General features: G+C 43.4%; 1 protein-coding gene across 1 annotated transcript in view; it reads left to right on the top strand.

Moving 5' to 3' along the window:
• Positions 1–11,273, top strand: part of T265_05304 (hypothetical protein) — a gene marked incomplete at both ends in the record, with an annotated part of 58,454 nt that extends 47,181 nt beyond the window's left edge. The window contains 7 exons of the mRNA XM_009170287.1: positions 736–793; positions 4,081–4,183; positions 5,801–5,859; positions 6,854–6,926; positions 8,386–8,459; positions 9,321–9,446; positions 11,106–11,273. Of these exons, the coding sequence (XP_009168551.1) occupies positions 736–793; positions 4,081–4,183; positions 5,801–5,859; positions 6,854–6,926; positions 8,386–8,459; positions 9,321–9,446; positions 11,106–11,273 (661 nt within the window). The remainder of the gene's footprint in view (positions 1–735; positions 794–4,080; positions 4,184–5,800; positions 5,860–6,853; positions 6,927–8,385; positions 8,460–9,320; positions 9,447–11,105) is intronic.
• Between the last annotated feature and the right edge of the window lie 1,413 nt (positions 11,274–12,686).

The raw sequence follows: 12,686 nt of genomic DNA, 5'->3' as shown, positions 1-12,686 counted from the left end.
GCCACGACATAAGATCGTCTGGCCACCATGACCATGCCGAACGCTTCTAACTCTCGTCCTGAGCAGGTTGCATCGGAGCTGGCAGTTAGGTTTTTAACTGAGCTCTCATCCTGCTAGTCCTCGGCGAAGAGCCAACAAACATTGTACAACTGTTTCATCCTTGTCGGAAATCATAAGAAGTAGCCTTGCCACGAAACCCGGAAAGTTTCGAACCCGCAAGGCTGAACAACAGCGTGGTTACCTTACACTTGAACAGGATATGGCGCCGCTCATCCTTCAGTTACGGAAACCATGTATCGACTGGTTACTCGAATGACGATTCCTTGTTCGAAAGTCTCACTTGTCTTGTGAACTAGTTCTCTCTCTGAAACACTTATCAACCGAAAAATCATAGAATCTCATGGCCCGGCTCTTCATTGTTTTTGAAGCGTTTACTCTTAGCTGTTGTCAAGATAGGACCAGCCAGAATCGTGACTGAGAAACTATGTTCCGACTCGTGTAGCATCTCACGGTTTACCACTGTCTTTGCGGACGTTATCTGACTAACCTACCAGGATCGCCAGGATCGTCTGAAACCGTTTTAGACGTGTTTCTCTCCAGAATACTCTCGGAACATGGCTTTTCCATGGGTTTCAGGCTTTTCTCGCTGAAATTTATTTCCTGCCATATCAATAGGAACATTTTCCTAGTGTTAAACGTGAGCTAATTATGTGATTTGTCTTCTTCCCGCGTTAGGGCATTTATCAAGCAGCATTCGTATGTGAACACTTCACAGATTGGCGCTTATGGCTGGGTGAGTATAATCGATCATTCGGTGATTATCCGCATGGCGTTGTGAGCACCACTCACTTACTGGTTAGAAGTAGCACTTTTTTCAAATCGATCATTTTTTCCTTTAAATTTTTACTGGTCGTACATTCTTAACGAACGTGGGCCTCCGATGAAATGGGTTTCATTCTCGCTGAAATTTTTTTCCTGCCATATCAATAGGAAACATTTTCCTAGTGTTAAACGTGAGCTAATTATGTGATTTGTCTTCTTCCCGCGTTAGGGCATTTATCAAGCATCATTCGTATGTGAACACTTCACAGATTGGCGCTTATGGCTGGGTGAGTATAATCGATCATTCGGTGATTATCCGCATGGCGTTGTGAGCACCACTCACTTACTGGTTAGAAGTAGCACTTTTTTCAAATCGATCATTTTTTCCTTTAAATTTTTACTGGTCGTACATTCTTAACGAACGTTGGCCTCCGATGAAGTGCGTAGACTGTTGAATGAATAGGAGGATCAAAAACTCAGCTTATTAAAACTCACGGAGGGTAACGAGGCGGCCATATACAGCCTGATCTGGGTAGGGGACGGAAGGGAAATTTCAAAATACTCCTTACTGTGTGAGCAGTATTCACAGCTCAGCATTTGGGCGTACCATGTCAGTAGAGAGATTGAACGAATACTGGGCACTGATTTCTATCGCATGTATCAAGGTCGACTTCAGCGGCGAGAAATAGTCCAACATTGACCAGTCGATTCAAGTAACTTATCACGTGACGAACTCCGATTCAAGCATATCTCATTACCATTCGGTGTTTACCGTTGAAGGCCAATAGACTGTCACCAAAGATGAACAATAAGACAAATTTTTGCCAAAAAACACTCTTCAGTTATTTTGTTTTGTAAATAACATTGAAGATGCCTGGATCGTTCAAGAAATTCGATTCGTTAGGAATGATAACTCTACCGTAATGTAACAATGACAGAAAAGCAGAACAACGTTAGGTCTATTCACGAGGTATTTCGTAACCAAAAGAGAGGATTTGACGAAATACGGAAGGTCGCATTCTATTTCCCATTGAAAAACTAACAAACATCTGGTGTAGGCGGTGTAACGAAACCCTTGAATAAACGTGTACTTATTTTAGATGTACGCTTAAAAAACCCACAAAGTGCGGTTTACCAAGTTAACGCTCTCGAACCAAAACAAACTTGATCGATCTGTGGAAATGTCCACCGTAGTTCACTTAAATCATCTGCGACCAACAGAAGAACTCGTTCGACTTAGATCTCGCCTCTGGCAATCAGAGTCATCTAATATTGATTGGTCCAGCGTCTCAAAGTGTACTCCTGTGGTCGTAGTTTTAAGTTACAGTGTGGGGGACTAGGTCCCTCGTACTACACGTACATTTTCAGTCTTATGATGAACTGGAGATTTCCATTTTAGTCACATGTCTTTACTGATAGTTTAGGAAACCAAAAGCAGCTTTTCTACCACCTCGACATGTAGGCGCTGTTTCTATGAATCGAACTTAAATTAGAGAATCAGTGTGTTTTGAAAATTGAGGTCAGATTCCGAAGATTTCTGGAACAATACACTAGTCTTAAAATCTATTTGGTTTTCACGAGTGACTCAACTGAATCTCTCGTTTATGATATTCTACAACTGAATGTGCCGCACAAAGGCTGCCTCATGTTTCAGCTGGCACGATATTCGAGATATCGCAGTATATTTTCTTAAAGGAAACTACTCACAAGGTTGCTGAGAACTCTTCGAGTGTAGTTCTCGAAAACGGTCCAATTTGGGTTCAAGTAGAACATAAGGTTGACGGAAATTCGGGGACTGCGCCTACTTGATGAGCCCCAAGAAGGGCCAAACTGGTCGCGGGCAGTCGAAGCGTTTTCAGCAACCTTGTGAGTAGTTTCCTTGATGAGTCATCGACCAACTTCAAAAGCGGTTGTAGGGCCTCTGGCAACAGATTCAGCTTGTCTTTTGGAAGGTAGCTTACATCAAAAACACAGATGGTCAGCTTACTTAAGAAAGCAACCGCCTTAATAAGCATGTAAGTTGTTAAGAACAGAAGCTTTGTTGTTCAACAAACTTTTCTTCCTGTTGGACACTCTTCCAAAAAATCAACTGTCGGAGTATGGTGGACATAGGAAGCAAAGCTTCGGTGTAGTTTTTGACCACATAGTTCGCACGCCAAGTCCTTGTTCTGTCTAGTAACATCACGTTGGATCATGATTTAATGACCGTTTGATTAATGTATCCATTGTCTTGCTAAAAATACTTGGGTGGGACAAGTTTAGACAGATCAGTGGAACAGATTTTTCTCAAACTGATTACTCTCCTCTCCGATTTAAAACAGTTTTCGTCCCCATCCTCATATTTTTTGTTGACTACTTCTCGTCATCATCCACTTTGGTTGCAATTTTTTAAAGGAGCGATCTCACCGTTTACATTATCACAATAACGTTAACAAACTCATGATGTTTCCATTTTTGCAACTGGCTTTCACAATCACATCGGCAGGGGATGATAGCGCGTCTGAAGGCCTTTATGACGACCCCATATGACCCTCGTGGACACTAGTTTGTGAGCTGCTACGATTGCTTGTTCAAAGTAGAGTGAGCATATCCAGTGAAGCGTATGAAGACTGACGGTTCAGCTGTGACACGCTTTTGGTGCCAATCTTCTATGGTACCCGAAGAAAGCACAAGGGCTGAGATAGTGTCAGTTTGCCCAAGCCTCAGCAAGGGAAGTCAAGATGCTGCGGTTGGGTTCGAACCACCTACCTTCTGGTCAGTAGGTTCGCGCCTTAACCATTGGGCCATCCCATTATAAGGCTAGCTAGATCAACACCTGATTAGTTTGACATGTTTGTTCATCCTAGTTTTGTTGTTGGCTGCAGTGATCACCAGTCGTAGTCGCAAGCATTCATGAGTTTACCAATTCTGTCAGTTTACCGAGTTACGTCCAGGGTTGCAAGGTTAAAACTGTGTCTGTCCTCATAAACGGATCACTGACCAGTGCAATGAGTGGAGTTCAGAACCAATGGACTCCCATGTCGGATTCAGGATTGCGAACTAAAAACGTGATAACGAGATTTGTCATGGGATTTTCTCAGCAAGTTCACAGGAGCTGGTAGGCGAATGTCCTGTAACTCTAAAGGTCTACAAGCTGTGTGTGATTTTGATTAGGGGTAGTTGGATAGGCAACCATTTTTACCAGTGAAAAAAGTCTAGACAAATGCAATGTGGATGATTTGAATTGTATCGATTTTAACTCTACTCATTCTGTCGCAGTCCTACGGTGGATTTACCGTTGCTCATTTATTGGGTCATCCGGAAAACAATCTCACCCGATGTGGTGTTGCTGTGGCCCCAGTGACCGACTTCAAATATTATGGTGAGTTTTGAAATTCACAATTTTCCCTTCTATTGAAAGCCTTCCCTCCTATTTTTTCATGACCTTCAAGGCGCTGTTTTATTGGTTGTCTTTACCGGAATCTGATTGGACAAAACATGGGTGTTAGAACCGGTACAAGTTGCCAAATAATCAGAGATATCGAGTGTCGTTAGAAAACTGAACCTCCGTGTTAGTAGGTAATACTTTTATCGAAAAAAACACGATTATATGCATGAAGCTATATTAAAGCTAAGGTTCGTCCTTTGAGCTTCTGAAGCATGTGAATCCTTCAGAAAATCTCTAGTTTATTTGCCGGAGTATAAGGAAGCAAACAATGCGGACATGATATTTTTGTTTGCCTACCGGTTTACTAAAGTTTCCCCGCAGTAGATCGGTGTGTTTACCGGGGAACGAGGTAAAAGCAATATGCTGAGATGTTCAATAGAGATTTCATGTTGTCAGTGAATCCAATCTGTGCTGCAAAGCCTAGAAGCACTTCAAAACACTTTTCAGAAGAGCTTGGTAAACAATCGGTAGTTTTTATTTGGGAAACGTTTCGCTTTTGACACAAAGGCTTCATCAGGCCAAGTGAGCAGGTCACCAAATTGGCCAGGTTATAAGGCAGACGGGAACCAATCAGTAAGTCAGTCCTCTTCAGATTATCACACCAGATCAGTGTTGAGTGTCAATTAACGGCTCTTATCGGCTAATGTGGATTGGAGGGGTTTCAAATTAGTTCTGATCCCTTTTTGTTCCTTAATATTTCTCTTCCGGGAGCTTCACCGGATGATTCACCTCGGGTGCCACTGGTAAATTTTCCTTGATCTTCGTGGGCATGTGAATGTTATAACAATTTAGTTGGAGGGAGGAGGTCAAGTGGAATCCATACGATTACTACTCTTCCCTCTGATAATCGCACACCAACACGTGTTAGCTCGAGTGACCCAAGGCCTCAAAACCTCAGCGTTTTTAAAATCTATTTTGTGTCCCGTGTCCAGTGCGTGTTCCGCAATGGCCGAGTCTTCCAGTAACGCTTGATATTCATCTACGTTTCTCGGCAGCCTGTTTATTTCTCTACTATGTTCCCCGACTCTGACGTGTAGCACCCTGGCCTTCTGTCCTACACAGACCTTAGTGCAGTCGTTACGCTTGATTTTGTAGACACAGTCCTTGGTTCTGTTTGCCGGGAGGCGGTCCAGAATCATCAACAGTGCGCATCTCACTCAGAGAGTCTCTAACCCACAACCTTGCGGCCATCAGTTGAACATTCAACCGTTGGGCTGAACGGCAATGTGGTTAACTTCCTCTTAAAGAGACTATGGATGCCCCAATCACAAACACCACATCACGTGGTCGCATATTGACTTGCCGTCTGACTGTATAGTATTCAGATGAAAATTGCACTTACCTTAGTATACTACTCTTCCTCTGAGCTAATTTGTAACGCTTTAGTCCAATAAAAGCACGAACATTTGATGTTAGATTTGTTGAGTGCTCAGTAGGTTTCCAAACATTTTTTTAAAAAAAGTTACAAGGGTCTACTGGTCAAAGTCTGTGTTTTCACCTTATTCCCAGTAACAAATTGATAGGATTCTATTGTCTCCACCCCTACTAAAGATACTGTCTACACTGAACGACACTTGGGTCGAATCAATGACAATCCTGATGCATATCTGGTGAGTTCTTCAAATCACATGCCTTCATGTTCTCAACAAAATGATATCAGCTTGTTACGGAATCCCTCTCGAAGAAAACACAATGCTTTCATAAAGGAAACTACTCACAAGGTTGCTGAAAACTCTTCGACAGCCCACAAACGGTTTTTCCCTTCTTGGGGCTCATCATTCAGGTGTAGAATATCATAAACAAGAGATTTAGTTGAGTCTCTCGTGATAACCAAATCGGTTTGCAAATGAGTGTATTTCTCAAAAACAGTCCAGTTTGGGTCCAAGTAGAACGTAAGGTTGACGGAAACTCGGGGACTGCGCCTACCTGATGAGCCCCAAGAAGGGCGAAACCGGTCGTGGGCTGATGAAGGTCTTCAGCAACCTTGTGAGCAGTTTCCTTTATGAAAATATACTGCAATATCTCGATTATCGTGCCAACGGAAACATGAGACGGCGTGTGTGCAGCACATTCAGTTGTAGAATAATATGGACGAGAGTTTCAGTTGAGTCTCTCGTGAAAATCAAAGTGATTTGCAAACGAGTGTATTTCTCGAAAAGACAATGTTCACTGCTCTAGTGGTTGAATTATCTCAGAGACGACTGTATGTGTGTATCTGTCTAGGTAACAGCTAAAGGCCAGATTATTCACCCAAGTTCGATCTGGATAAATAGTCCCCGAATATTACGAAATCGAGTAGTGTCTCAACCTTTTGAGTGTTGAGGATGAGCGAAGATCGTTAGGCGGGAAAAGACTAGTTCTGCCAGTTAGACTCCAAATTGTCTAGCAGCGACGAGCCAGAAATCATTTGCAGACAGGGAAGTTTGATTTATTTAAAAGTGCTTTTTCTATTTTTATTTGTTGCAACGAGGAAAGACAGCTCGTTACATCTGGTCTTTTATCTTGTCTACTCAAACACCCGCTGTCATCCAGCACTAGTTAAAATCCTCTAAACATCCATTCTTGTTGTTTTCATATTGATTTATGCTTGTTTTCTTGGACCAGCAAACTCAGGTAGCCAGAAATGCGAGGAACTTTCGGTCCAAAAGCGTTCTTCTCATGCACGGCACGGCAGACGGTGAGTTTTTCCTTATCACAGTAGACGCGCCGTTCCCAGCGGATAACTTTATGGAAAACGATGGAGTTGAATGAACTCTCCGCATTCAGTTCCATTTTTAAATCGTATGAATGAATTTTTAGCCTTTATTGCTTTCAAAATCTGCTTGATGTTCAACTGCCTCTGTGGTTCCCTGAGAGCAATTGTTAGGCTAGCACAGGTGTATGATGAAGGCTGTCGAGTCCGTCAGAGTTAATAACCAGTAGTTACAATACTTCATCGTTCAGCTGTTGCACCCTTTTGGTGCCTAACTTCCATACCACTAGAGGGAAGCATCAGGGCTGGGATACTTCCAGGTTGCTCAAGATTAGACAGCGGAAGTCGAGAAGAGGTCGATGAGAACCTTCCGATCAGCAAATCCGCACTCTAACCACTTGAGCCAATTGAAAGACAACAGTATTCCTGGTACATCTTGTGTTGTTTAAAACCCCCCTCTCACAGCGGTTACGAAAGGCCCTAGCTTATGAATAGATGGGCCAGAAAGTCGTTGAATCTTTGGGTTCCAGTACCCAGTTAATTTTAATTCTTCTACAGCTAATACACCACTCATAATGTTGCTGAAAACCCTTTGACAACCCATGATCGGTTTTGCCCTTGCTGGGACTCATCAGTTTGGTTCATTCCACTCGTTTCTATCAAGCTTATATTCTGGTTGAGCTCAAACTGGATTGAATTTCCAAAATACTCTCATTTGCACACCAATGTTTTTGTTATGGGACTCGAATCAATTCAGCTGAATCCCTCGTGTACGTCTCTTGATACCTAAAGTTTACTGGGTTGTAAAACACCTGCGTTTATGGACTGAGGCGCTGAGGAACCTTAAACACAGTAACTAAAGTGCTTAAACCGTCTCTGAATCTGGTTCAATGCGTGATGGTCAATCACATCAATATTTCACAGTTGAAGGTCAGCACTGGCCAAGGTCATCCATTCAACAAGCTCCATTTGCTTTAGTCAGTAATCCAGACATAAACACGGAATCTACTAAAGTACCAACCGAACAACCAATTACGGATTCAAAACAACGTCCAGGAAGACTCTTTGTTTACAGGTAAAAACAGAGATTTTATCGTGACAAAGTGAGATCGACTCCTGGGGTCGGGTCACCTGCAGTATCTATCTTGCGAACTCTGGTAATAACAAATTTTACAGTTCTTTTTGTGGGATACATTATAAAGCATGGTTTAGGTACTGCTGAGCAATACTCACTGCATGCGTTGCTGAACTGCATTCGGAATTAAAGTTCGTAACTCGGTGAGCCGCGTTGATTTGACGTGTCTGAATAGTTCTCGGAGAACTCGACTGAATACGTGTGGTGCATTCAGATGCATTCAAAACCTGCTCAACTCATAACTGAACTCATAATAGAACTTTTGTCGCGGCAATTATCTAACCAGTGTTCATTGCAAATCTGTTTCAGACAATGTCCTAATGATCAACACCGCTTCACTCGCCACGGCTCTTATTAACGCAAACGCCGATGTCGATGTGATGGTGAGTGGGCGCGAACGTTGTATTTTTCCATAGCTAAAATCTCCTGTAGCGAAAGCCTCACCATTGTCCGCAGGAAAAGACTACAGTTTTAGCGAGCCCGTTTTAGCCCCTGCAGTTGTTAAGATTTTCTAAATAAATAACTCTGTTGCATCAGAATTTTGGCATTGGAGGCCAATTAGAAATACTTTCCAGCTTTTTGATCAGCTTATACTGTCTAATTGAACAGCTGTGGCTTTTATTTGGCTTTTACGCAACCATGTTTGGTGATCCCTACAATTTCGGTGGCTGGCGACGGGGAACGTTTCATGGGGTATCTCACTCCTGCCTGCGCGCAGCTTACTTTTAGATGGTAGTAGTTTGATGAAAAATGCCATGGGCCACATGGTCCTTTTGCTGGATGCCAACAGAGTTGTGGTTCAGCAACCACATCTGTGATTACTCCAATGTGTGTATTGTTTTAGCCTGCCCTAAATTAGCCTACAACTGAGAGATCTCAATGTTAAGCTGCAGTAAGCTTACCGTGCATATCTGTGGTGCGAGTCACGGTGGACAATCGGGTCGCTCCGTAGACTTCAGATGGGATCCGTCCGGTTTGGGATGGGCTATTTATCCGTCTAACACACTGAAGTTTCTGATTTATAAACCAGGAGTTTTTCGGAGTAGCACAGTATAAAGATACTGTCATGCTTGAGTCATCGCAGGGGTTCGATACTGTGAATGCTAACTTCCAGTAACGAGACTGAATTTGATCAGCTGATTCACGAAAGATAAGTATGTTTCGTCTTAAGCATGAGCACATTTCCCGGAGTGAGTATATCTTACGCCCCCATCTTAACACCCTCTGTGGTTTCTTCGCTTTAGATATACCCGGATGACAATCACTCCGTACAACGAGCTAGCAACAGTGAGCACTTGTACCGGAAGGCGACAACTTTCCTGTTGGATTGCTTTAACAAATCTTCCATCCGATATTCTATCGACCTTCGGGTAAAAGACGATCTTTGAGCAATAGTTGATCTCCCTTATACTCCGCTCCTGCAAACTTCCAAGATTTTCATCTGTACAAAATCCCCTTCTTTGATATTTCTCTCAATCAGACAGTTTCCATGGAACTCAATATACCTTGGATGACGCGTTCGAGTGTAGCGGTCCAAACTAAGTTTGCCGCTTCATCTGTTCTTTAGCCTATCAAAAACATTTTTCTTGGGACACTTTTAGCAAGATCCTAGATCCTTCAAGCACCAATCCCAAATGAGAGGCGATCATGTTTTACTGAATTGTGAAAATCCACAAATTTCTCGTAGCGCCCACCAGCAACCATTTTTATATCGATGGAAAATCTGATGGAACCGTGGCACTAATCCTTTACTCCTCTATATGTTGTTATTTTTGTCTGGGAAATCGTTGCACAGTTGTACTGCAGTTTGAAACCATTCCGCTCGAAAACATAAAAATGATATGAACCGACAGGCTTTGTGATATTCCAAATAAACATGACTACTGATGACTGGCTGTTGGATAGCCGAATCAATAACCTGCAGCCCGAAATCTACCAATGAGAACACAGTGCAAGTGATCTTCTAGAGGACGAATGATCGCTTACTAGGACTGCAAATTGATTCATTGGTAGACAGCACGAATGGGTCCAAATGACCAATCACAACACAGCAGTTATCTGCAAGCACTGAGAGGGGAGCTCCGCAGTGCAAACTGTTCGCAATCCAGTTGTCGATTTCGGCCACTTTTAGTCACTTTTGCGCCAGAACCGAATGATTTTGAGCTCAAAATGCCCGATGAGATATGATGAAGGTGGAAGGCCCGGTGGAGTTTGTCGTAGTGGTCAACAGCATACTGATGATATTCTTCCGCATCATCTGCTACACAGGCTTTCTCGAGATTCTGTTGCAAAAATTTTTGGTACTGTTGGTGTATGACCAGGTGGCTGTTGATCTGTTCACTCAGCCTAAAGGCTGGCTTGCCTACGCTTGAGCTTCACACTGGTAATGAATTTGGAACACTCCTCACGGGGGAATAGTTCTTGCATGCATTTTTCATGTTATTGGACCAAACGTCCGTCACCAAAGGACTCTGAGACTTCGCACAAATTTCGCTGCGCTGCCACCTTCGATTGGATTCTATCTAGCCAGGGACGCTAAAACGAGACGTGTTTCTAGACCACTTGGGCTCCAAAATCAAGTAACAAATACTCATTTCTCAAAGTCGTAACATTTGCAGCAGCTCGACACAATCCTTTTTGCAGGTGCCTACGATGGGTTTCAGTTTGAGAACGTTTGTTCCGGTGTTTCACCTCTGCACCAGACCATATTGTCGAACGGCAGGAGCCGGATATGCTGTCAAAAGTTCGATCTGTTCTCTTCTCCGGTCCACACCCAAACAATTTTGCTAGACAATTGATCAGTAGTTTTCGATGTCACTACTTTTCGCTGGGCGTGGTAACTAGGCTCAAGTGGCCGAAATTCTGCCAAGCAATTTGATAAAACAAATGAACTTTCGTAAACTTGAGATTGAATGGGTGCACCAGGCATTGCGCGAAATGGATTGGACGTAGCACACTACTCATGGGTTTGCTTAAAACTCTTCCACAGCCCACGATTGGTTCCACCCTTCTTGGGGCTCATCGTATAGACGCAGTCCCCGAGTTCCCTTCAACCTTATGTTCTACTTGAACCCACACTGGACAAGGTTCGACAAACCCCTCACTTGACGGAAACTCTGGCACTACGTACAACTGATGAGCCCCAAGAAGGACGGAACTGGTTGCGACCTTCTGAAGAGTTTCCAGCAAACCCATGAATAATGTGTTACGTTTAGATAACGTGTTGTGATGTCAAAAATTTCGTACCAACTAAGGTATGAGGTGGCCTGGTACAGCACATGCAGTTGAAGCGGACCATTATGGACGGGGGATCTGTTGACCCTGTTGTGGACCACAGTCCCTTATTTTTACCGTGAACCTGAGTCTGGACTGGATAGCCGCTTGATAGCCTAATACGCTTAGCTAAACCAGAGAAGTCAATGAACGCGCAAATCAGCTGATCTATTGATCACTGTCAAGGGCATGTGAAGAACAACCAATGAAATCTGTCTCAACGAGAAACGGTCATTCGATTAGCAGTTATATAGTCCCGTTACGTTTGGAGCTGGTTCTCCTAATAGAGCATCATTTCAAAACCGAGTCCTGTGCAAATGGGAGAAGGTTTTGAAGAGTATGGTCGCACTGAGAATACTAGGAGTTCCGATCTGGCCTACAAACTTTCTATGAACTCTCACGTCACGTTTCCGGGCAAATATATTTCAAGAAGTGGAGTTGTTCACGCTTGAGAGGGATGATTGTTTGAAGGGCAGCTCTGATATCGACTCCGTAACTGTCGATCGACTGACCCTAAGAAGACTTTATAGTCAGTTAGCGCCACGGGAGCTTGAAAGCTGCCGAAAATTTTTCGATTAGTTGTAGTTTGCGCGATCCGTAGAATTAACGTTCACAAGCGGCAGTATATTTTCCTAATGAACACACTACTTGTAAGGTTGTTGAGTAGCCTGTTACATCAAGCGTGTTGTGCCATTTACACCGCTTCATTTTTTATCAAATGTTCTGTTATATGAGTGTTCCCAGTAGAGGAAGTTCAATAAAGTCGCTCTCTCGGAATTCGAATCATCGCATAAGATTGTCCGACTTCCAATTTTCCTGAAATATAACATCCGAAAGCAGTCCGACTGTATAAGCAGCCTCGATTTGGTGCAGTAGGGATGCATTGATTTGGAACTCGTTTGTTGTCATATATAAATCAGAATGTATCATCATCATTGTCAGCTGTAAGAACCGCGTACTTGTCGTACAGTGGTTGTAGCTCCCACAGTTTCGTTCACCGATAATTTGGGGAGGTGGGGTAGGTAGCTGCGCATTGGATGCGGTAGCTGATAGATTCGTGGGTAAATACAGCACTGTCAGTGGACTCTCAAGTGAAGGAATCGGGAAGAAAGCTATGCGTTGAATGCAATAGCTTGGATGTACGAGCGCCGTTGAGAGCGTGACTGGGCCATGTCTGACAATGTCTCCAACCATCACTGTGGCCCGTCTCGGGGTCCGCATCCAGGAAGACGACAGTGACCAGCGCAGCTGAGTTTGCTGGTAATGACTTTTATACCTCAATGACAAGTCATTGTTTGACCGCCTCTGGCTCTCTTCCACCCTTCACGTGGTTGGGC

This window comes from Opisthorchis viverrini (genome assembly GCF_000715545.1).
Source record: "Opisthorchis viverrini unplaced genomic scaffold opera_v5_98, whole genome shotgun sequence".
Classification (NCBI taxonomy): domain Eukaryota; kingdom Metazoa; phylum Platyhelminthes; class Trematoda; order Opisthorchiida; family Opisthorchiidae; genus Opisthorchis; species Opisthorchis viverrini.
This window is presented reverse-complemented; position numbering and strand designations above follow the sequence as displayed.